Source organism: Colias eurytheme, chromosome 23 (assembly GCF_061535395.1).
Source record: "Colias eurytheme isolate Ceu_HAF_F1 chromosome 23, ilColEury1 Martin Lab GWU primary, whole genome shotgun sequence".
In the NCBI taxonomy this organism is placed as follows: Eukaryota; Metazoa; Arthropoda; class Insecta; order Lepidoptera; family Pieridae; genus Colias; species Colias eurytheme.
The window spans coordinates 4,474,520-4,497,738 of NC_143002.1; the positions used below are offsets into that span (position 1 = coordinate 4,474,520).

The following is a 23,219-nucleotide window of genomic DNA, read 5'->3' on the forward strand; positions in this document are numbered from 1 at the left end:
CTATTGTATTGAAAGTAAATTGAAACATGATATCTATACTAATATTATAAAGCTGAAGAGTTTGTTTGAATGCGCTAATCTCAGGAACTACTGGTCCGATTTGAAAAATTTTTTTGGTGTTAGATAGCCCACTCATCGAGGAGGGCTATAGCCCTATAGGCTATATATCATCACGCTAAGATCAACAGGAGCGGAGCCACACAGCTAGTTATTCATATACAGCCTAAGATTCCTTGTGAGTCACAGATACTAGGCTTATCTATGTATTATAATAATTGTTTACATATCTGGACAGTCTCACGTACAGATTATCTTTGATAAAAACTAATGCATGCGTTAATACTTAATATCAATTATGTAAATATTCACGTGTTTGATAACAACCTTTAGTATAAAAACTATAGTTAATAATACCATGGACCCAATATATATCAAGATCTTGATATTATTGGGTCCATGATAATACCTAATAGTTTTGTATAGGCTGCCAATTCCTATAATATTATAGTTATCAAAATATCATTGAATATTGATTGTACTGTTTGGATCGTAGAGTTATTTTAATTAATCGAATTAATATTCGTGAATATTGATAGTAAATATTCTCTCAAGATCATCTGTAAAAATATACAGAAAAAGCAAATTATTACAACCATGGTAGTTAGTTAAAAATTAAAATAAAACACGTTTTGTTGTTCAATATGTATTTCTATACATAAACAACCTAAATACTGATCTCAACAACCACAACTATCACTTCACATTTGTTCTCACAACGAGGCATGTGAACAACTACTACTGTATTAAAGAGTGGAGATTTTAATATTACAATTATTTCATTATTTTATATTTAATTTAGAAGATATGTTTTATATTTTATTATAATATAATATAATTTTTATATCGTTCATTTTAAATTAATGCTCCAAAAAAAGAAAAACAGATTCATTCTCTTACTTTTTTCGTAGAGGTATTTAAGTAAGTTACTTGATTACAATTATCTTACAATTTCACTGTATTTCATTTAATTACCTATTTAATAGAAAAAAAAATATTTATTATCCCCACTCTTCAATACATTTAACAAACTGAGATCTTATACACAACGAAAACATTAACATGATTTTATTTCAATTAAAACAAATTTGTTGCCATTTATTATTTGTGACACGCATATAAAATGTTTATTATTACATACAGTTCCGCTTTTTACTAACAAATAAATAAAATAGGACAATATATACTAATCGTATATGTATTGAGTGAAATATATGCATCTCACTCTTACAACATACGATTTCATAAGCTTGAGTAGAAAGTAAATTATTATAAACTTAACTTTCAAAACTCCGATAGCGAAAAATAAACTATAAAAAAATTAGTTTTTTGTATTGATTACAAACAAGAATAATATAACACAAAAAGCTGATACAGTTAACATGTATAAATAAAAAATAGGAATTATTTTCTAAAAACTAAATAGTTATTGTAAAAATGTTGTAAAATCGGATATTTTTCACGGTCACATCAAATTACAAATAACGAACAAATAACAAATAGCGGTAACATATATATAATATATATTTTATCATCCATCATAATTCCAATAAAAATTTCAATAAATACTTCCAAAACAACCTTTAAAAAAATCACACAAAATTTTCTCGCGCTAAAAGTAATTATCTTTAATTGACAATTAGAGCCAAAACATATGAAGGCTTATTTCTTTTGATTCGAGTTATTCCTGATTTCTATAATAAAACAATTATTTTTACTTGCGAATGATTCAATATTGACATCAAAATACGTCCAAAATTGAGTCTTGCGTAAGGAAAAATAATATTTCTGAAAGTATAGAAAACAGGCATTATTTTTCAAAAGGCATGTAAGTCATTTTTTTCTGTAGTAATATAAAACATCATAGGGATTAAATATACAACGTTTTGCTTACAAAACAAACCAATTCAAACAGTAGTATCAATAAAATATGATACCTATTATAATAACAGCCAAACTTATTAAGTAGTAAAATTTTCAATATAACCACAAGATCAATGACTCACACACCGTTTGAACAAAAATATTTTTATACATATTATTTTAAAAAAATGAGCACCAAAAGAGCTTCACTCTTACGGTTTTAAATAAAATAATATATCATGCAAAATATATTAAAATATACAATGAAATGTATACAAGAAAAAAATATAAATATATACGAAAAGTATTTAAAAGTATACAGAGTGTACCTGATTATTAACAATAATTAATGGTTTATTTAATCTTAAGAACACCCTATATTTATGAAAAAAGAAAAATAAATATTGATGATGAAGTTTCTTCACCTATGATGATGATGACCAACCCTCTTCCTGAAGCCAATTAAGATTTGTTAAAATATAAAGAAAAATAAAATTAATAAGGAATAAGCGAAAAAAATATAAGTAAGAAGATCTAATATTAATAATGTAAAGAAGTATAAGGCTGTAAAATAGGTGGAATAGTTTGATAGTGGTAACCCTAAAAGGTTCAATTCATGTTAAATTTTCTTCTCAAAATCACTATAGTATTATATTAAAACGCCAAAAGGATATATTTAATCATTTGTGATATGAATAAATTGAAGGTTTACTTATAAATAATTATTTTGGCCACCTATTTTATTTTTTTAGTATCTGAATAAATATTTTATATAAATTTATACTTCATAGAAACATAAATAAATTCAAAAAGATTTGGTTTATACAAATACGTAAATGCATTTACCATTTATAATTCTGTTAAATGCATACATTTTTAATCTATTAATATTGCTAGTCCATAGTTTACACAGAAAAGAGGATTTATTCTAGAATCAATATTATCAATATTTTTTTTTAAACATGCGAGGTATTAAGGCAGTTTCACACTAGCCTTATAATTTTGAAATATCTCGTGCATAAAAAGTCGTGTTGAGTATCAACTTTTTAATGAACGAATAATAATGGTGATTCTTCTGTGCTAAGTAGATTAGAAACACCTTAACACTGGAAATGACCCTTTTGTTTTAATGTTGCAGGAACACTTAAAATTTCTCTTTGGTCATCAAGACACTCGGTCCCGATACAAAAATGTGACAAAATGATTTATCAAGAATTGCCTTTAAGCCGGGTTGAGTTGCGACTTTGTAACACAATTGATAAATCTGATTTGTATATTATATTCAAGCTTTAGAGAGAAGCTGTTTTATAGAAGTCATGTTGAGTTGTGACTTCTTACCACGTAAATAAATATATTCATTGCGTTCATTATTAGAAGTTATCACCTTTCCAAAAACCGTTATAAGTGCATTGAAGTCGTGTTGAGTTGCGACTTCTAAGCACATAAAATTATTTCGTATTGTCTCAAATTTTCACTGGAAGCCCTGTTAATGTGGTTTAAAAATTGGTTATTAAAAACACCTTTGAACCATAACCTTAACCATATTGTTAATCAAGTGTTTAGAAGCCGTGTTGAGTATCGACCTACACTAAACAAATGACAGAAGTTATTATAACTTTCCTCTTCTTTCTTTTCTCTATTCGATTTTCATCTATTTAAGGCGTTTTCACATAGGCTTTCCAGTAATAAATATTTAAATTGTAATTGACAAGTGTTTTAAAGCCGTGTTGAGTTGCGACTTCTAAACTTTCTATAATAAATAAATTCTCTTTTCTGTGTAAATCTACACTAGAAGCATCATAAAGGCAGTTTTATTTTAGCCCTGTTGGTACAAAATGTCAGTGACTAAAGATATCTTTATTCTTTATACATTCTATATAAGTCGTGTTGAGTTGTGACTTTTATACAAAATAATAAAGCCTTTTTTCTGAATATATAAACTCTAAAAATAAAATTAATATAAACTGCCTCGAATTTTCTAAATAAAACAAAACACATTTTCTAGTGTATTTAAGTCGTGTTGAGTTTCGACTTTTCACACTAGAATATAAGTTTTATAACAAATAGGAAATATAATTTAAGGCAGTTTACATTAACCTTAAATGTTTTATGTGAATAAAAATGTATTTCTTTCTGTCCATTATAACTTTATTATTTAATGCGTTACAATCGTGTTGAGTTTCGATTTAACACACTAATAATAAATCATCATGTTATATACTCACTGGTACAATAACAAATATAAATATATCTCATTTAAAATATCGAAATACATTTACGCTTCAAAACGTTCAAGTCAAAATAACACTTCTATCAAAGGTATTAGAGTTCAAAATACAAAAAAAGTTATAAAAATATTGCGAGTTAGGCCGATTGAAGACATGAGATATAGAAAATTCGATCTTATTTCATTACGATTAAAGCTTAATATTAAACCTCTTTATTTTGTGACATCAACGGTTCCATCGAAGCTGGTGTTTGGTCCTTCTGATACTGGTGAACTATCTTCGATGATTTTTTTGTGCTCATTTCGTCTTCGCATGCTGTAAAAAAGTATTTATTTCAACAAATCATTTTTTATTTATTTACAAAAGCATGCAATATCCCGTATCCTGGTAAATCATTAACGAAGTAATACTGTTATAGTATAATTTCTAATAACCTTTACCTATTATTGTGTTGTGCGTTAAGTGGTTTGAAATTATCCCGTTACCAATATTGCTCATTATAAAACCGATACCTCAGCTTAAATATATTTAAAAGAAGAAATCAATCGAAAATTCTAAGAAAAAAAAAATTGGAAGTCATACATTCAACAAATAAGGGAAAAGTATGCATCCTGTTTAATTTAAATAATTCCACATCGCTATGCCCGATATACTCGTACATCTATACTCATATTATAAAGCTGAAGAGTTTGTTTGTTTGAACGCGCTAATCTGGGGAACTACGGGTCCGATTTGAAAAATTCTTTCGGTTTTAGATAGGTCATTTATCGGGGAAGGCTATAGGCTATATAGTATATATTATCACGCTACGACCAACAGGAGTGGAACCACGCGGGTGAAACCGCGCGGAGCAGTTAGTATATAATAAACATTTAATCATATTTGCAAGATATTAGAAATATACAAATAATATGTAAACACGTTTTTAGATAACAATAAGATAGTCAATATATTAATTATATTAGCCATAATCTAACTAATTCGTGTTATCTACTCATCTTATTCATCTTAAACAATAAATAAGTAAAAATTTTAATATTATCATTGTTAATTACACAAGCAAACAAAAACACGTGTTAATTTGTCAAGCATAACAACCACCTGATGGAAAAGTCATAAAATTCCATTTTTTGCTTTGTACATTGACGTATAAACAACTGGACTTACAATCGCAAATTAAAAATCGTCAAAAAATGTCTGAAACTTTCATTCGAATTAACACCTTATTTCGTGGCAGTAATGTTCACAGTCCACTGTATACGCTCTTTAGAAACTTTGTCTAATAGACGCGTAGGCAGAAATTTGGTAAGGATCAGTTTTCATCATGTTTTTGAGTCTAGTTGTTTAACACTATGTATTTTTATTATTTACGAACAATAAATTGCGTCCAATTTTTTGCCAAAAGCACACACATAAAAACACAACACAATGATGTCAGTTAGTAAAAACGTGCATTGTTAAAAATTGCATGCAACCTAATTATTATTTTCAAGCAATAATATATTTTAATATCAGCTAGTTAAATGTCAATTTTCTATGACCTTTTTTGAACATAACTTATGATAAATATAGATTTTTAATCTCATAAGTTTAAAAACCATTCTTTATTTACACAGTTTATGCTCTTAACATCTATATTTTCACTAAATATATAATTAATAAAAGTTCTTAATTATTTTAAATTTTTATCTAAAATCAAATGTCTATCTAATTTTGAAATTGGAATAGGTTGCAATATAAGCCCCGCCACCACAAAGTTTTCGTATGTATATGTACGCATACCTTCCGAACTACTGAACACCGTAAATGATGGTAGCATGGACAACATGTGGACAACAGAAACCCACATTTAGTGTAAATTCATTCTTTCATTTACTTACATATTATTTTGAAAAGTTTTCTTGTCAGTTTTTTTTTTTAAATTACTATAGGGTAATAACATTTACATGCATACATTGGAATGGAATAATTTTCGTATTCTTAATAAATAATTTAATTTTTGTTGTCCAGTATTGATATTAATGTATCTCATTAAAACATTTTTACCCTATGTTCAGATCCCATTTTAATTCACAATTACGAAATTGTCATCAAAATATTTCCCCAAAATACAGGCAACAATCTTGTATACTCAAATAACACAAAAATTTAATTCAGGTTTCTCATAGAGATATTGATATTATCCACATCACTCAACTCAACTCAAATCAAACTCAAATATTATGTTGAATATTAAAGGTTAATTTATTTTGACAAATTATTCATTAAGAAAATTAATGAATATTCGTTTTATTTGAGTATATTATGACTTCATCGCTTGAACATCGACATTAAAATTCTACTTTTGAAGTTTATAATTTTATCTCACAGAAAACACACATACAGTTTTTATCCCCCATATATTAAAAATATCCCTATTAATGTAACACGTCACATTCGCCCACAAAACATTCAAACAACTTTCTTTTCATACAAAATGCTTCAAACATAAAATATCCCAATTCATGATTCCATTGCATTTAAAACATCACAAGTAAATAAAATAGGAAAAAACCAGTATCAATGAATCATAGTATAGTTTTCATCCTTTTTTTCTCGTCAATTCATAAAAATTCCCATATTAAATATTAGGGGCTATCAATAAATTATGTCACACAAGGAATCCGTGACGTCACATTTTATGAAGTTTACACATTAGATATCTTTTACGTGTGACGTCACGAGGTTTATTATAGTATAACCATTGGCATAATTTATAGATATAATCCCATATATACTATATATGAATTCTATTTATTCCAATAAATATATGAAACGCACTCAAAATACATAAGCGTTACCCAAAAACGCAGACAAATCTATTATATTGTTTATATACGCACCAGCCCTTTAATTTCTGATATATATAGATGAGCGTCATAGGAATCGGCGTCATGATGGCCACTGACACAGGAACAACTGAAATAGAGAAAAAATATTATTAAGTAAAACATTTTTTTGTGAGAAAATGTATTTATCTTGTGAAGTATTTAGTAGTAATAGACGAACTTACATTTTAAGCACTTATGTACTTAATCAATGAAGCGTGTTTATTTTCACGCACGTGTATGAAGGATTTTCAAAATTATCCAACTATAATAACTTTTATTATAAACATGCCATAGTTATAAAAGCATAAATCTAAAAAGTATTATATTTTTTATTCATTTTACATCTTTGATTTACGAGGAGAGTACAATACAATAATTTAAAAGTGCAAATATATGTAGATATAAGTGTAGGATGTACATGTAAATGAATATATAAATTATTATTTGACATAATTATTATTTTTTATATATTTACCAGTAGTTAAATCAGCCTCAGGCTGCGGCAGAGCATATCGTAACAAGAATATCGCAATGCCTGTATTCTGTATGCCTGTTTCTATGGATATAGCCAACGCATCTGGATGGTTCTGTCTGCAGGCTACAGCTACTAGATAACCTAGGACATAACCTAGCCAGGGAATACCCATACCGGCTATGATTATCTGGAAATATATTAGAGATTGTTTAGAAATTGTCTTTAGAAATGTTTTTTGAGGAATTATAACAATAAAAAAAGCAGTGAAAAGATGATAATGTGCTAAAAGACGGGATTTATTGTATTAACGAACGAACGAACAAAAAATACTTTCTTTGAACAGCCAAAATGGTAAAAATTGGAATAGATACAGGGATACATAGGAATTTTATTCCAACAACTCGTAAAAGCTAACTTATTTCAATCAAGTTTATTTACTTATAAAGATGTCTAGTTAAATGAATAAATGTTTGAGTTTTGAGTTTGAAACAATATAATAATTAATTAATAATAATAACAGTAGACATGCATTTACCAAAGGAGCAAAAACTCACCTGCCAAGTAAACAGTTCGAAAATATACAAATTCGTCACAATAGCGAACACAATCACGAACAACAGTAGGGTTGTCGAAAAGCCCTTTAAAATCCGCACCATGAAGGTGGCAACCCTAGGTGTAAACTTCTGCATCGCCAGCCCTATTGATAAGGGCACTATCAGCCCTACCACGAAGGTCGCTATTCGAGGGTATGGTACTACTATGTTCGCGTTTGCGAATACTATTTGACCGAGCGAAAATAGCCAGGCTGGCATGAATGCTGGAAAAGAAATAATATCATAAATAAATTGAAAATAAGAAACAATAAAAAAAAACATAAAGTAAAGGTTAAACGACTCATTTTAAGCTTTTAAAAACGTGATAATACGGTCTTAAAAGGTGCAGTAAGTCCAGTTCTAGGTATATCCAATTTTTAAGTATGTATCTACCTCAATATTTAGTTGTTCGTCAATACGACCAAAATATTTTATAGAAAAGAAATTTCTCAGCTTACAAACAGACGTTCATTTACATGTAACTTTGCAAGTCTCAACATCTAATCATATTAAAATTACTAGAATATTCCAACCAACACTGTCCAAACAAAGTCATTTAGGTAGGTACATCCTAATTCCTAAATGTGCAACCTTTTAAACATTTAATAATCATAATAACATACATTAATTTAAATATTGTCCTCACACTAATCATACTTACCAAAAGACGCCAAAGTGCATATAGACGTCATAGCGAGTGACAAATTGAGATTTCCTCCTAAAATAAAGGTCCATATGTTAGAAGCCCCTCCCGCGGGCGACACGCCTACACAAAACATGCCCAAACGCATAGCCGGCGATTCCGGGAATATTAGATAACCCAAAGCGAAGGATATCTGAAAATTATTAGTGTTATTAACACGAGCACACGTGTCAGAAGTGAAACTTCTTGCCGAGATTCAAAGATACCAAAATCGTCGCCTTACTCCATGACATGCCGGTATTGCTATGACGCGACCTTGAAATTATACTTGTATTACTTTCAATGCGCCCAAAGAAGTTTCACTTTTAAAAGAACACGAAAATAATATAAGTGTCACTCATGGTGACACTTAACTTAGTAGATACATATAGAAATACAAAATGGTAGCCCAAACGGTACCAAATGGTAGTACAAAATGGAAGGGCTTTTAATAAGAAAATATTTTAGTTAAAAGTGGGATTCAATTCAATTGTGTATCATTTTGTCACAATATACACGGTATCAGTAGTAACAGTAAGAATACACATTCAAATAGGAATAGAAGTAAAAACAGTCAATAACTTAACAAATACTCGATTCAACATAATCATAACACCATTTCACACAAACTGGAGAACAACCAAACACCCTACAAAATACAATATTAAATTCAGTATACATGCATTTATTTAACAGTATACTAACCAATGGCATGAACAGAAACTGTCCACACATTCCAATGATCGGGCCCACGGGTTTTAGCAACACCTCCTTTACTGTGGGCCAGTGCATCGCACAACCGAAGTTTATGAAGATTAACGATACCTGGAAGGAAATTATTATTGTGAATTTTATAAACATTCTATAGCTACTGCATTGTAATAGAAATTAAAGGAACTCACAATTTTATCATATTATTGAGATCAATTTTGTTGTTAATATTACTTTGTATTTAAAAAAACCGGCCAAGTGCGAGTCGGGCTCGCGCACAAAGGGTTCCGTAGCAGCAAATATAATAAATTACAGTTAAATCAACCTATCTCAAAAACTATAAGAGATACTTTGATCAAACCAAAAATCGTTGAAAGAGTTAATTAGCATGCATCACCTCTATTTTTTTTAGAATTTTATACCCCGTAGTTATAAAAATAGAGGGGGGGGGACATACTTTTTACGACTTTGAGAGCTGATATCTCAAAAACCGTTCACTTTAAGAAAAATGTTTTTTAGAAAACTTTATATCATTTTAAAAGACCTTTCCATTGATACCCCACACGGGTATGTACATCGAAAAAAAAAATTTCATCCCTCAGTTACATGTATGGGGGGCCCCACCCCCAATTCTTTTTTTTACTATTTAGTGTCATATTTTTGTAGCGGTTCATACAACACATATTCCCATCAAATTTCATCACTGTAGTACTTATAGTTTCCGAGTAAATCGGCTGTGACAGACGGACAGACGGACAGACGGACATGACGAAACTATAAGGGTTCCGTTTTTGCCATTTTGGCTACGGAACCCTAAAAATAGTTAAATTCTCTATCATATTAAATCAGGCAATAGTAAATACAGTGCTTTGATGAAAATTGTTGTGTCCCTTTGGAAGATATTAAGATAGCAAAATACTAGATTAATTGAACTTATAACCTCTAAACATCTCTTACTATAATTATGTATATAATAACTATTAATCTGGGAAAGAACCCATTAGATTATTGCACACAAATAAGGAAAACTGTAATAATTTAACTATGACTAATAATATAATAGACCACTGAATTACATTGGACTAAAACATGATGGAGCATTTTTTTCTTTCTTTTCAAACTAACCTACACCTTAAATACATTTTAAATACATATCCACTTTTATTAAGATAAAACATTTACTTGTGTCAAGTCATAATGATTAAGATAAAATTAATTATTTTTTATTGCAATAAATGTCTTCATTAGTAAAGAATTTACAATATATTGTAATGTAAACATTATATTTATGTCAATGGTAAGCTATTTTAGTAATTAAGGACTTTTGATATGAAAATAATACTTTTAATTAATCTAATTAGTTACCTAATTACACACATGTTCAAAAACTACATTTTCTTTTAATCTTAATACTTATCAATTTATTGGCATTTAATTCCCTAATCGTATAGGAGGTAGCAACGTTGACAAGAGAGAATTTTAGTATAGTTGGTTCTATGATATACTGTTTCTCTTCCTATTTCGGTTAGAGTCCGGGCTGTCTGGCTGGCCGCAGTGGTTGCATTTATTAGTGCGCATCTTATCTGCACAGGAAAATATCCGTAATTTAAAGTCATTTATTAACGCGTAATTTTTAATCTTTTGCCTTTAGATAGATCCACCAGACATAATTTTTTTATTGCAAGACGTTTTTTTCGTTGTTAAATAGGTGCCATACGCAATTTTTTATTTCAAAATAATTAAAATGTCATCGAAATAAGTGAAATTCCATAAACATAATTAGCGGGCGAAGCCGCGGGCAGAAAGCTAGTACGCTATAAGTTTTAGTCAACGCTAGCACATGAGTAGAAAGACGGAACAGAGACTAAGCTTCAAACAACCGCGCGAATCGATTGCACTACTACAAGTACGCGGGGCATGTGTGTGTGACCTCAGGCCGCTTGTCGCGTACGCAGCGATTCTGGAAAAAACCGGTTTGCGCTTGCACAGGCTGAGGACAGTCTCAGGGTTGATACGAAGCACGTTGTTTGTTTTATTAGTTGCAACTTGCAAGTTTGAATATTTTAATATAAAACGTAATATTTTATTGTTACAAATGGTTGTTTATTGTACTGTGTGTATGAATAATACTAGAAAAACTAAAAATATATCATACTTCAACTATCCCAGGGAGTACAATAGGAGAGTAAATATTTTGATTATTACTTTTTCAAGTAAGTACCTACTTGCGTTTATTTTATTAGGTCCTTTTTTAATAAGAAGAGAATTGTACACGGTGTGTTTTTACCTTTCATTATTATTACAAGTTTAACATTTGTAAGTATGTATGTAATTGTGTGTAATTATAAAACTATTTAACAAATGTTTTGTTTAATTTGTCTTAACCTATTGTGACAACCCTACCAAAATAGGTAACAATTTTGCACGTTCTTAGAAGCTTAGTCTCTGTTCCGTCTTTCTACTCATGTGACGCTAGTACGTAATATAAATATATACTACGTATTCATATACGTAGACATACCATACAATTTGGACTGACTTGTGACGAAATTGAAAGTGAATCTCACCCATGTGAAACCTAAACATAAATCATGACGTCACAATAACAATACGATAACCACGTGGTCTAACTTATTCGTATATCATTCACATGAGATTGAGTTAGGTTATGGATTATGTGCGAATTGACTCGTTACGCAACTCATTTTTGTAAATAAATACAATTCAACTGTTCATTTATATTGTTAAATGTTACTTTGTATATTAAGTACTATTTGTTTCTGGTGAATTTTTAATAAATCCAAGATGAGAGGCTAATTTATAAGCTGTTTGTTAATCAGCGAAACATATCCACATCACATTACATAGATTTTATCGATGATATCAAAAGTAATTGAACTCGGAAACAAATTACATCTGTACTATGTATTAATTATTAAAATTTTATAAAAAAAAACAAAATGTGACTATTTAAGCTTCATCAAATAAAGTTTTTTTATAAATCTATTAACAATTTAATTGATCGTTTAAAATCAATGAGAATTTTATCAAGCGCATCGCATCAAATTTTATGATTAGAACGCTACACTAATGGCTCCGGCATACCGCCAAATTAAATAATTATTGTATATTTTTTGTTTAAGATTTAAATAAATTCATTCACTTTGCAAACTATTTCCTTGACGGTTGACCTTTTAATAAAATCCCGTCTTCCAACTTAGTATCGGTTTGCAAAAAGCACGCGCCAACATTAAAAAGAAATAAAAAATAACCCGTTCCTTGCATGAGTTGTATGAATTACAAAACAAAATATAAATTGGTTTGATATGAATCAAAACAATGTTGTGTTTTTTGACTTCCTCGCTTTATACTGGTTTTGATTGAGACCTTAGATATTGCATAATTAATCGTTATTAAAAAAAAGTTTTCTGTGCAATAAAAATATGTATTGAGTCATTTCCTCGTACGTATAGTTTTCGGCCCGTGTATAATGACGATGTCAGATGTATCTATTCTTCGTAAAATAATGTTCATTTGTACCGTCAATGTTTTTACACTAATGAAATTTAGTTACTTTAAAAAAAATCCTTACCATTCTCTATTCTGTCACCTTTTTAATCAATACAAATCGTAAATTCTTGAAGTGTGTGTTTAAGGTTTATCCCCCCATTACATGCCTTGCATACATTACATGTTCTCGGTATATAAATATATACTAGCGGTCCGCCCCGGCTTCGCCCGTGGTACCTACATGTTTAAACTATCCTATCTCTCAAGTTGGATCGAACTGCACATGGTGTGCGAATTTTATTATAATCGGTTAAGTGGTTTAGGAGTCCATTGAGGACAAACATTGTGACACGAGATTTATATATATATATTAAGATTAGGATAAATAGTTACAATACTAGGTATATAAATAATTAAGATATATACTTACAAACACAGCAACACTGGTGGTAAACAGTTTGTCTATAACCCTCGACGGCCGCACCACGATCACCGGCATTGTGCCATTAGCTGGGTAACTCTGTTTCTCTCTTTTCGCTTCTATCACTATCTCTGTTCTACCTGTTGATAAATACAATACTATTTTAAAAGGTGTTTAAGCAATTTCTACTAAATCCTACTAATATTATAAATGTGAAAGTTTGCATGTTACTCCTTCACGCAAAAACTGCCGACCAGATTTTCATGAAATTTGGCACACACATAGAAGGTAACTTAAATAACACATAGGATAGTTTTTATCCCGAAAATCGCAACGAAACGGGAACAATGGAGGTTTTCCTTTTACAACGCGAAACTGCGGGCGGAAAGCTAGTTTAGGCATTCATGCAATTTTTGTTAATAAGTTAAACAATAAAATTAAACACGAAAACAGTTCATCTTCATATTAATAATAGATGTGCTTTTTCACCGATTCAAAGACTTTTGAAATTACATAATGATATTAAAACATAGTAATCAAAAGGCAAAAAACCTTACGATTATACATAAACTTTCAGATTTAATTATTACAATCACTAGAATTAATTATAAACAGGAATATGGCTTGAATATTAATATTCAAAATTAATTAGATTTGTATTGAAAGCTTTTTAATGGAAAATCCTTGTTAAAGCATTAATTTCAAGTATATTACGAATTAAATTTTATTATTATAAAGCTGAAGAGTTTATTTGCTTGAACGCGCTTAACTCAGGCCCCGGAATCACAGACACAATAGAAAATCTATTGTGTCGTGGACCGATCGGGCCGTTCGGGGCTCAATGGGTTAACTCAGGAATCTCGGGACCGATTTGAAAAATTATTACTAACTATATCACTTATTAGTTGAGTTTGAGTTTGAATATTTGCATCAACATCAATTTAAATGTCGAGATAATAACAATAAAGGGAATGAACACGAGACAACAGCTGTAACGATGACTGAGTACTACATAAATAAAAGTACATATTAAAATATTAATTTTATAGATAATCTAAATCAATGCTCTTAAATATCAAAATAGAATTAAGCAAAAGATCGAATTCTTTTAAGAAAAAAAATAGTCTCGCGAATAACATTGAGGTAGGTAGTATTTATCTTATTGTTTTAAAAGATTTATCGGCAACCCTAAACATTATACAATCTATTTTTAAATGTTTATATTATTTACAACTACATAGATAAACATATGCTGCTATATTATTATTAAATCTCATAGTAGACGAATACGATTTAGAAAAAAGGGAGTCTGTGAATATATAGATAAAAAAATCACTTCTAATAGGTAGTACAGGTATAGATAATTAACAAAAAAACTAATTTTAAACAAAAAAGGAGCGATGCAAGAATTTAAAGAACACTATAATAACAAAAACGCTATAATAAGAACTAATCTTCGATTTATACGGAGTCTATCCATTAATGTCACGACATTTAACTCGTAGCAATTATTAAATTGTTCTCATGTAAATGCACCTTAAAGTATGTTTTTTATTTGTATTATTTTGCAATCCTGAATACTTTTAATATCGCTTGCCCAAGACCGGTCTGAACCGTTAAAGCGAGTATGCAATGAAGCTTGAGTGAACTTAGCAGTTCTTGAAGGTATGATTTATTATACTTTAGAGCAGGACATAATTCAATACATTTTGATACAGATTGGATTTATAAATATTGTATTAAATAAAGGCCAAATGAAGCTTGCAATATATTTTTTGTAGTTGAGAAAAATATTTCTGAACCTTAATGATCATAGGGGTAATTACAAATACGTACTCTTGTCGGTTTTATTACAGTCCATTTATTTTGATGTAAATCGAAGTAGAATAAGATCTATTTAAGTTAATGAAATCGTAGCGGTAGATATCTAAATATACGTATAAGAAAATTTGGAAGCAGCTTTAGCAGCTACGCTTAAGAAGATGAGTATCAATTTTGTTTCCTACATTACATAATAAAGTTATAAGTATCTTACCTATAAAATTAGCGTTGACCTTCAGTAATCCCGTAAACAGGCCGCCATTCGCATCGTCTTCCGTCAAACGATACGACGTGTTCCACTCCGTATCTGCTATGTGCGTTTTGTCCACCCTTGCTATTATCTCGTCATTTGGTTTGAGGCCTGTACCTGAAATTATATATTAAGTATTAGCTTCTGGAAGTATTATTTCTTCATTATTATTTATATCAACATATTTTACATTAATAATATTTCGAAGAATATCGGGAATAGAATCGATTATTATCAACATCTTCTACCCTATTTGTTTCTGTGTTTTCTTCTGTGTTTGTATTACAAACGACGTAAATATATGATGTCATACTGCAATACAAACATTTGGAAGAATTTCGGCAATCATTATCAACATCTTCTACCCTATTTCTTACTGTTTCTTGCCAGATTTTCCTGATAGCTCTTAATTATATCTCTTTTATTGTATTTATCCTAAATTACTGTATCGATCGGGTTATTGCAATGCCAGTATAAATTGAATAAACATGTTAGCAGATATCAGGACAAATAATATAGCAAAAACTGACTTCTTATGTGACTTTGTATATGCTTCTTAGGTAACATTGTATATAAGAATTCAGATTAAGCTGTCTACAGCAATAGTATTAGATTTTTTGTGTGTAGCAATGCTATATTTACATAGGTCCTCGTCGTCCTTTAAAAAATACATGTCACCAAGATCATAAACACTTCCATACACAGCAAATTGACATTTAATCGCAAATTAAAACTATTGGCTAAACTGTACATTATAGGGCGTGGAGTTGAGAGTCGTAATTTTTTTTGTGGTTAGCTATTGTCCTATGGAACCTAAATCTGAAATTTCACAGCGCGAAAACTTTTTGTTTTTGAGTCACGAATTTTTGAAAATCGGAAAATTTTACTCCATTTTATCTTTGAAACGCGAACTTACTGTTATGAGTTATGACAGTGTCAAATTGACCTACAGCGATTGTCAAACGCGTTTCATTTCAGGTAAAATATTTCTATCTAACAAAAAAAATATTATAATTTAAATTTTATTTATGAAATTTGTATATTTTTTAACAACAACATTAAAAATAATTATTATTAAGTATAGTTTTTGTAAAATAGATTAAATAAAATAAAATTATTAATATTCGCAATTTATAATTTAACAAAAATATTAATCGAAGTGTCTAGTCGTCCCCTAAACGGATGAATAAAATAAATTAGTCGTCCGATTACCGGATGAATAAAATAATTTAATCGTCCGATTATTCGGATTACTAGATAACCTTTTAACACTAGAGCTAGTTGGGTTGGACTAAAGCAAAGGGGGCGCAGGACTTTTGATGGAGTTGGTGTCATTTTAACACCTATTTATTATTGTTTTATCGTAAAGATAACGCTAATATAAGCATGTTTTATAGGAACAACTTTTCTCTAAAATCAAAAATGGCGGAGATATTCACCCTCAATTCGTTAGGTTAGGTTAGGTTAGGTTTCTTAAAAAAAAACTACACAGAAATAGGAGCCCCGCGAAGCGGGGCTCCGTCGACGCGCAAAAAAAAATCTAGTTTAGGTTAGGTTAGCCGTTAGGTTAGGTTAGGTTAGGTTTCTTTAAAAAAAAAACTACACAGAAATAGGAGCCCCGCGAAGCGGGGCTCCGTCGACGCGCAAAAAAAAATCTAGTTTAGGTTAGGTTAGCCGTTAGGTTAGGTTTCTTTAAAAAAAAAACTACACAGAAATAGGAGCCCCGCGAAGCGGGGCTCCGTCGACGCGCAAAAAAAAATCTAGTTTAGGTTAGGTTAGCCGTTAGGTTAGGTTAGGTTAGGTTTCTTTAAAAAAAAAACTACACAGAAATAGGAGCCCCGCGAAGCGGGGCTCCGTCGACGCGCAAAAAAAAAATCAAATACCTACGTGTGTTGTTTTATCGTAAAGATTACGCTAATAAAAGCATGTTTTGTTGGGGCAACTTTTCTCTAAACTTGATAATTACCAAGATACATGACGGATTGTAAAATGTAAATTTTTTCAATGATGGAATATTATGTATTCAATATTAAGCTGCGAAAGTCCGAATCTAGCTAAAAAACGTTACGCTAAAATAAGCATTGCATTATCATAAGACTTGCCACAGAACCGAAGCTGTCAACCCCGAATTCCACGTGGTCTTGTCTGCCCTACCCCTAGAGTGTATGTAAAAAGCCGGAGGCGCGGAGGGAGAGCAGCCCTCGCCCGCCGTGACAAAGCTCGGGAGCCGTGCGGAGCGGAGCGGCTGAGGCTGGACGCCGAAGGCGACCAATAAGCTGAAGCTGCGAAGTGGAGTACGGGCGACCGTGCTTTGTCACGCAAGGGCGGAAGGGCTGCACTTCCCGTAGCGCCGGAGCTAAGGCAGTGTCTGAGACAATATAAAAAAGACATGAGGAGATAGGGAAAGGGTTAGGTTAGGTTTTATCATCAATCATCAATAATTTTAGAGAAAAAGTTTTTTTTATAAAACATGCTTATTTTAGCGTTTTGAATAAAAATTATGTATTTTATGATTCCTATACAATTTTCACTTTAGATCAAAAATTTTCTAAGTCCTTACTTTGCGCCCCCTTTGCTTTAGGCGGACCAAAACTTAATTTGTAAATATCTCGAAAACTATTAATTTTCGCGCCTCCCCCTTTACAGGGGAAGTTCCTAGTACCCACCCCCCCTCTCTCCACCCCCCACTACCCCCAAATTCCACGCCCTATAATGTACAGTTTTACCAAACTATTTGTATCGCAAAAAGCAGAAAATTTCTAGAGCAAGATACGCAATTATTTCCTCTCAGTGAATACAGTCCTTATAAGAAAATCTGTGTAAGGGCGTTTGTCCACTACAAGGAATTTTACGGTCCGGCATTCCGATTTTTTACGGTCCGGTATGGCACGCAATTAATCTAAATACTAGCTTGTGCACTATACGTAATTTTACTGTCCGACATTTTACTTTTCCCTATTCCGGATGGTTTTTTGAGTTTACGAGTCGCTGTAATGCCAATTGAAAGCAAGCTCTTGTTTTACTTTCTTTTAGCTGGCAATGAGATTTGAGAAGTCGGTATTGTTATTTTATATACATTGACCAAGCATTGACCTATAATTATTATCTAAGTAAGTGTTGGTAAGTTAAAGTTCCAGTGGGAATAGATTTAGCTCCTCGTCACCGATTAAAATAAATAAGTGAAACACGCATTTTAAATCTCTTACGGAACTTTACTTTTTATTATAACGAAGTAATATAATATTTCACCTTCTATATTTTTAATCGTTTCTTGTAAAATGCGAAAACAATCATTTATGATAGCATTATACCGCCATACTTCCTTGAACTGTACCGCACTGATCCGAGTAAAGACGGACAGGTGCACAAGCAATTCATCGGTTTTTTCATGCCAAACCGGACCGTAAAAAATCGGAATGCCGGACAGTAAAATTCCTTGTAGTGCACAAGCGCCCTTAGAATAGCAAAGATTTCTTCCCTAATCACTTGTCATCTGATAGAAACTGACAGCTGTTCTTCTTTTCAATCTTGTCACTTTTGCAAGGCTCATTAGTCATTTACTATGTTGGTAACTAGATGGAGTGGCTGAGGAAGCTGGGCAGTAGAAAGTTGAACGGCTACTATAGTGGAAATCCCAAGTAAAATAATACTTAGTTTTTTGACGTGACAACGTCTTATAATTCGATAGAGCCGGCTGCACGCACGAAAAAACATGACTCATGCGGCGTTACCTCACTCTGAGGCGTTCCATGTAAGGCTTGAAGTGCAAGCGAGAGCGCGGAACGAGGGACAAAGAAGCACAATCGGACGTTGTCATGTTCAACTATCGTCAGTAAACCGACTTTACAGAAACCAATTTTTTTTATGAAAATAGAAACTACCTACATAAATTAAGTTATTAATAAGGTCGGTAGGTACTTTATATTTTTTGCTTTGGAAGTTAACATAGACATTCTTAAAAGCTAGCTTTTTCTCGTATATTATGTAAAATATACACAGGATATAATTATCGTATCGCTTCATTTAAATATGCGTTAACTTGCAATGCGTTTACTTAATCATAGAATATCTACTTGCATTTTTTATTCACTTCTTCTGTAGTGGAATGTTCTGAACGTATTAGGAAACTTATTCCGTTGACATAACTTTTTTTTGTGTTGAGATGTAAAAAAAATATTAGGAGGTACAATATGACCAGATTCAACAGCCATAGGGGACATTCTGGACGTTTCTTACATTAAATATATCATCGTTGTACTAACCAGATACATTAACATGGACGAAGAAGTTATCTCCCATGTTCAGCTCGATTTCTTTAGGGTCGAACGACGCTATGAGGTTGGGTACGGATTGGCACAGTACCCATAGCGGACCCAACGCTAGCAAGTACAATATGATCGGATCACGACCATACAGGTCATACAGGACACATTCTAGTCCTTTCTTACATTAAATATCATCTTTATACTAACCAGTTACATTAACATGGACGAAGTAGTTCTCTCCCATGTTCAGCTCGATTTCTTTAGGGTCGAACGATGCTATGAGGTTGGGTACGGATTGGCACAGTACCCATAGCGGACCCAACGCTAGCAAGTACAATATGATCGGATCACGACCATACAGGTCATACAGGACACATTCTAGTCCTTTCTTACATTAAATATCATCTTTATACTAACCAGTTACATTAACATGGACGAAGTAGTTATCTCCCATGTTCAGCTCGATTTCTTTAGGGTCGAACGATGCTATGAGGTTGGGAACGGATTGGCACAGTACCCATAGCGGACCCAGCGCTAGCAAGTACAATATGATGAGATGCAACGGCCATAGGGGACACATTCTGGACGTGAGCACTGTGGACAAAATAATAAATAAATAAATTCAAATTGAATGTAGTTACATAGCTGAGGTACAAATTTTATAGGTTTTTGGACATTCTGCTCGTAGTTGAGCGTGCAAAAAATAAATATTTCAGGGCAATTTTCACACACGGCACGATGTGATCCCATACTAAGCTTTCACTTGTGTTATTATAGGTACTTTACTTTATAGCAGAAAATGAGAAGCATAAGTACACTTTCACATAGGAAGTTTGATTCCTAGAAATGCTACACTAAAGTTGTTCTATTACATCGTTTTTCGGAATATTATAGAATAATAAATAAATAATTTATTATTTTATTTTCAATATATTGGTAATAGGTACACGTACATAATTCATCTTAACGTGACATACAAACAAACTAAACGCTTCTAATATTATAAATATTCAATGTAAAATATATTATAATCTTATATATAATCTTCTTCTTCTTCTTCTTCTCTTTATATATAAAAATGAATCGCAAAATGTGTTGGTAAGCGCATAACCGAGAACGGCTGAACCGATTTCGATAATTCTTTTTTTATTATATTCCTTGAAGTACGAGGATGGTTCTTATGTAGAGAAAACGACGAGAAAACGTCATTATGTACCACGGGCGAAGCCGGGGCGGACCGCTATTAGGAAATAAATGTAAAGTATAACAGTTAACATAAAAAATCAACATCTGCATAGTAATTAATATGTTTCAATTAATTCATTTTTTCCTTGAAGGTTAAATATTATTATAGTAGTAGTTAATTATAACATAACACAAAAAGGATATAGGTACCTACCTAATATGTTTATAAATTTTTCTATTCTTTAAACATTTAAATTTGTAAAACATTTGAATTTTGAATGCTATAAAACCAAAAATATCAAATTCTACCCAATATATTGTACCTAAAGTTGAAAATAAAATAACAATATAGAGAGCAAGCAATACGTTAATTTATTTTCAACATTAATTTACATACTTACCTACTTTGTTTAAAATTTAAATTTTATGTTTAATTTTGGAGCGATTATAATTTATAACTTTTGAGGTCATTTTTAATGCATTTGATTAAGAATTATATAAAATGTTGTTATCACCACATCTTATTGATAAAAAAGCTTATCTCCTATAGAAAACTTTAATGTGACTTGAATGTCTACGATAAAAAGCTCTCCATAGATAAATTAGTAAGTAATAATTTCTTTAATTTTCGATGATTTTGAACGTAACAAAATTAACGATTCATAATTATTTGTCAAATTTAACTAGATTTGTAGTAATAAAGTTTCGTATATATTTTTATACAATACCTATCCAAAACCATATAAAATGTCAGAATAATTATTTTTAATATATATTTATAAAATATTGGTGATTGGTGAAAAAGTATATTAAGTCCTTTGAACGTTTACGTTAAGGATAAAATATAAATAAACATTGGAAAAGATAATAAAATGATATTATAGTCAATCAATTCAAGTTCTTAAAACTTAATTTGAATAAAAAACAAATTAAAATCATCAAACTACGAATAAAACTGAAGTGCTTTCAATAAAATAATAAGTTATGTACTTTGTAAGAATCGAAAAGGACATCCTTATAAAACAGTAGGTAATTCAATCACTCACAAAAATAGATTAGATTACCAACAATACGTACTTGCAAAAAAAAATCCTATAAAAACATGCACTTATCCTTTCCAAAGAACAAAATTCACTTTTACACTATTTAACACTACTTTAAACACTCGTATATTAAATTAATTAATTTATTATATTATAGCAGCCGTCAGCCATATAAACTGTTTCGCGAACCGACCGCAAATGCGAGAAAATTTGCTAATATACCCTTGAGGAGGGTCCCCCTCTCTACATCGAATGAACCTTATTCCAATTCAATAAAGTTGATAATAGCTACATCCACATCTCTCTATCTAAAAGTTATTGATAACAAGAGACAATTGTTATAATTAATTACGGATGAAAATAATATCGTTTATTGTGAGATAACGCGTCTTTTATTGTGACTTATAACTATTGATACGAAACGATTACATGACCACTTATTTTGATTTTTTATATCATAAAAAGATTATACCTATTCTTTATTTGGAAATGTATATGGGCTATGTGCATTTCAAAATTAATGTTTCATGATTTTTTGATATAAGTAGCTATTGGATGGTTCATCTATTCGATTATGTCATATTCATATATGTACCTAGTATCTTCATAGCAATATTATTATTTCTTACACATCTTATGGAATTAAGTATATAAAACATTCCTTTCTTGATTTATACATTATGTATATTTGTATGTAAAAATCTACCATTCATTAAATAGGAAATAACTAGTAACTAATTGGTTATAGCTTGCCAATATTTTTCAAAAGAGAAATATAAATAGCTTTTGTATATAAATATATTATGTAGATTTGCCGCAAATTTGTTTATAGTCTCAAACAAGATTAAACTCTACATATATAATTTTAGCGAGCGATAATATTGCAAATAATATGAAGTATTTTATTAAAACAAAAGTAAATATTTGTTAATGACGTGTTTCATAACCTACAGTATTTTTGTGACGATAATAATGTGATATTGAAAAATGTAAGTCCTCGATCATTACTTTTATTCATACTAGGTACTAAACAGTTGGTTTATTTGAACGCAATATAATCAGAAACTACTGGCACGGAATGTATAATTTTTTTTTCATCACGCTTCAATCAATAGGAATTAGGATACATAATTTAAAAAATGGGAAATATTCTTGATTGAGTTTTTTTAGAAAAAATTTTTTTATTAACTTGGCTACTAAAAAGAACGATTTATAAATAAATTTCACATTTGATAACATAATGTG

General features: G+C 30.7%; 1 protein-coding gene across 1 annotated transcript; it reads right to left on the reverse strand.

Moving 5' to 3' along the window:
• Positions 1-687: 687 nt before the first annotated feature.
• On the reverse strand, positions 688-22,176 carry LOC149898264 (hepatic sodium/bile acid cotransporter-like). Its single transcript, XM_090115647.1, has 11 exons — positions 22,009-22,176; positions 20,164-20,340; positions 15,446-15,598; positions 13,420-13,550; positions 9,474-9,593; positions 8,748-8,922; positions 8,048-8,310; positions 7,494-7,680; positions 7,031-7,106; positions 5,931-5,941; positions 688-4,463 (listed from the first exon to the last, which is right to left on the reverse strand). Coding segments are annotated over exons 1-11 (1,407 nt in total). The 5' UTR covers positions 22,010-22,176; the 3' UTR covers positions 688-4,350.
• Positions 22,177-23,219: the final 1,043 nt, after the last annotated feature.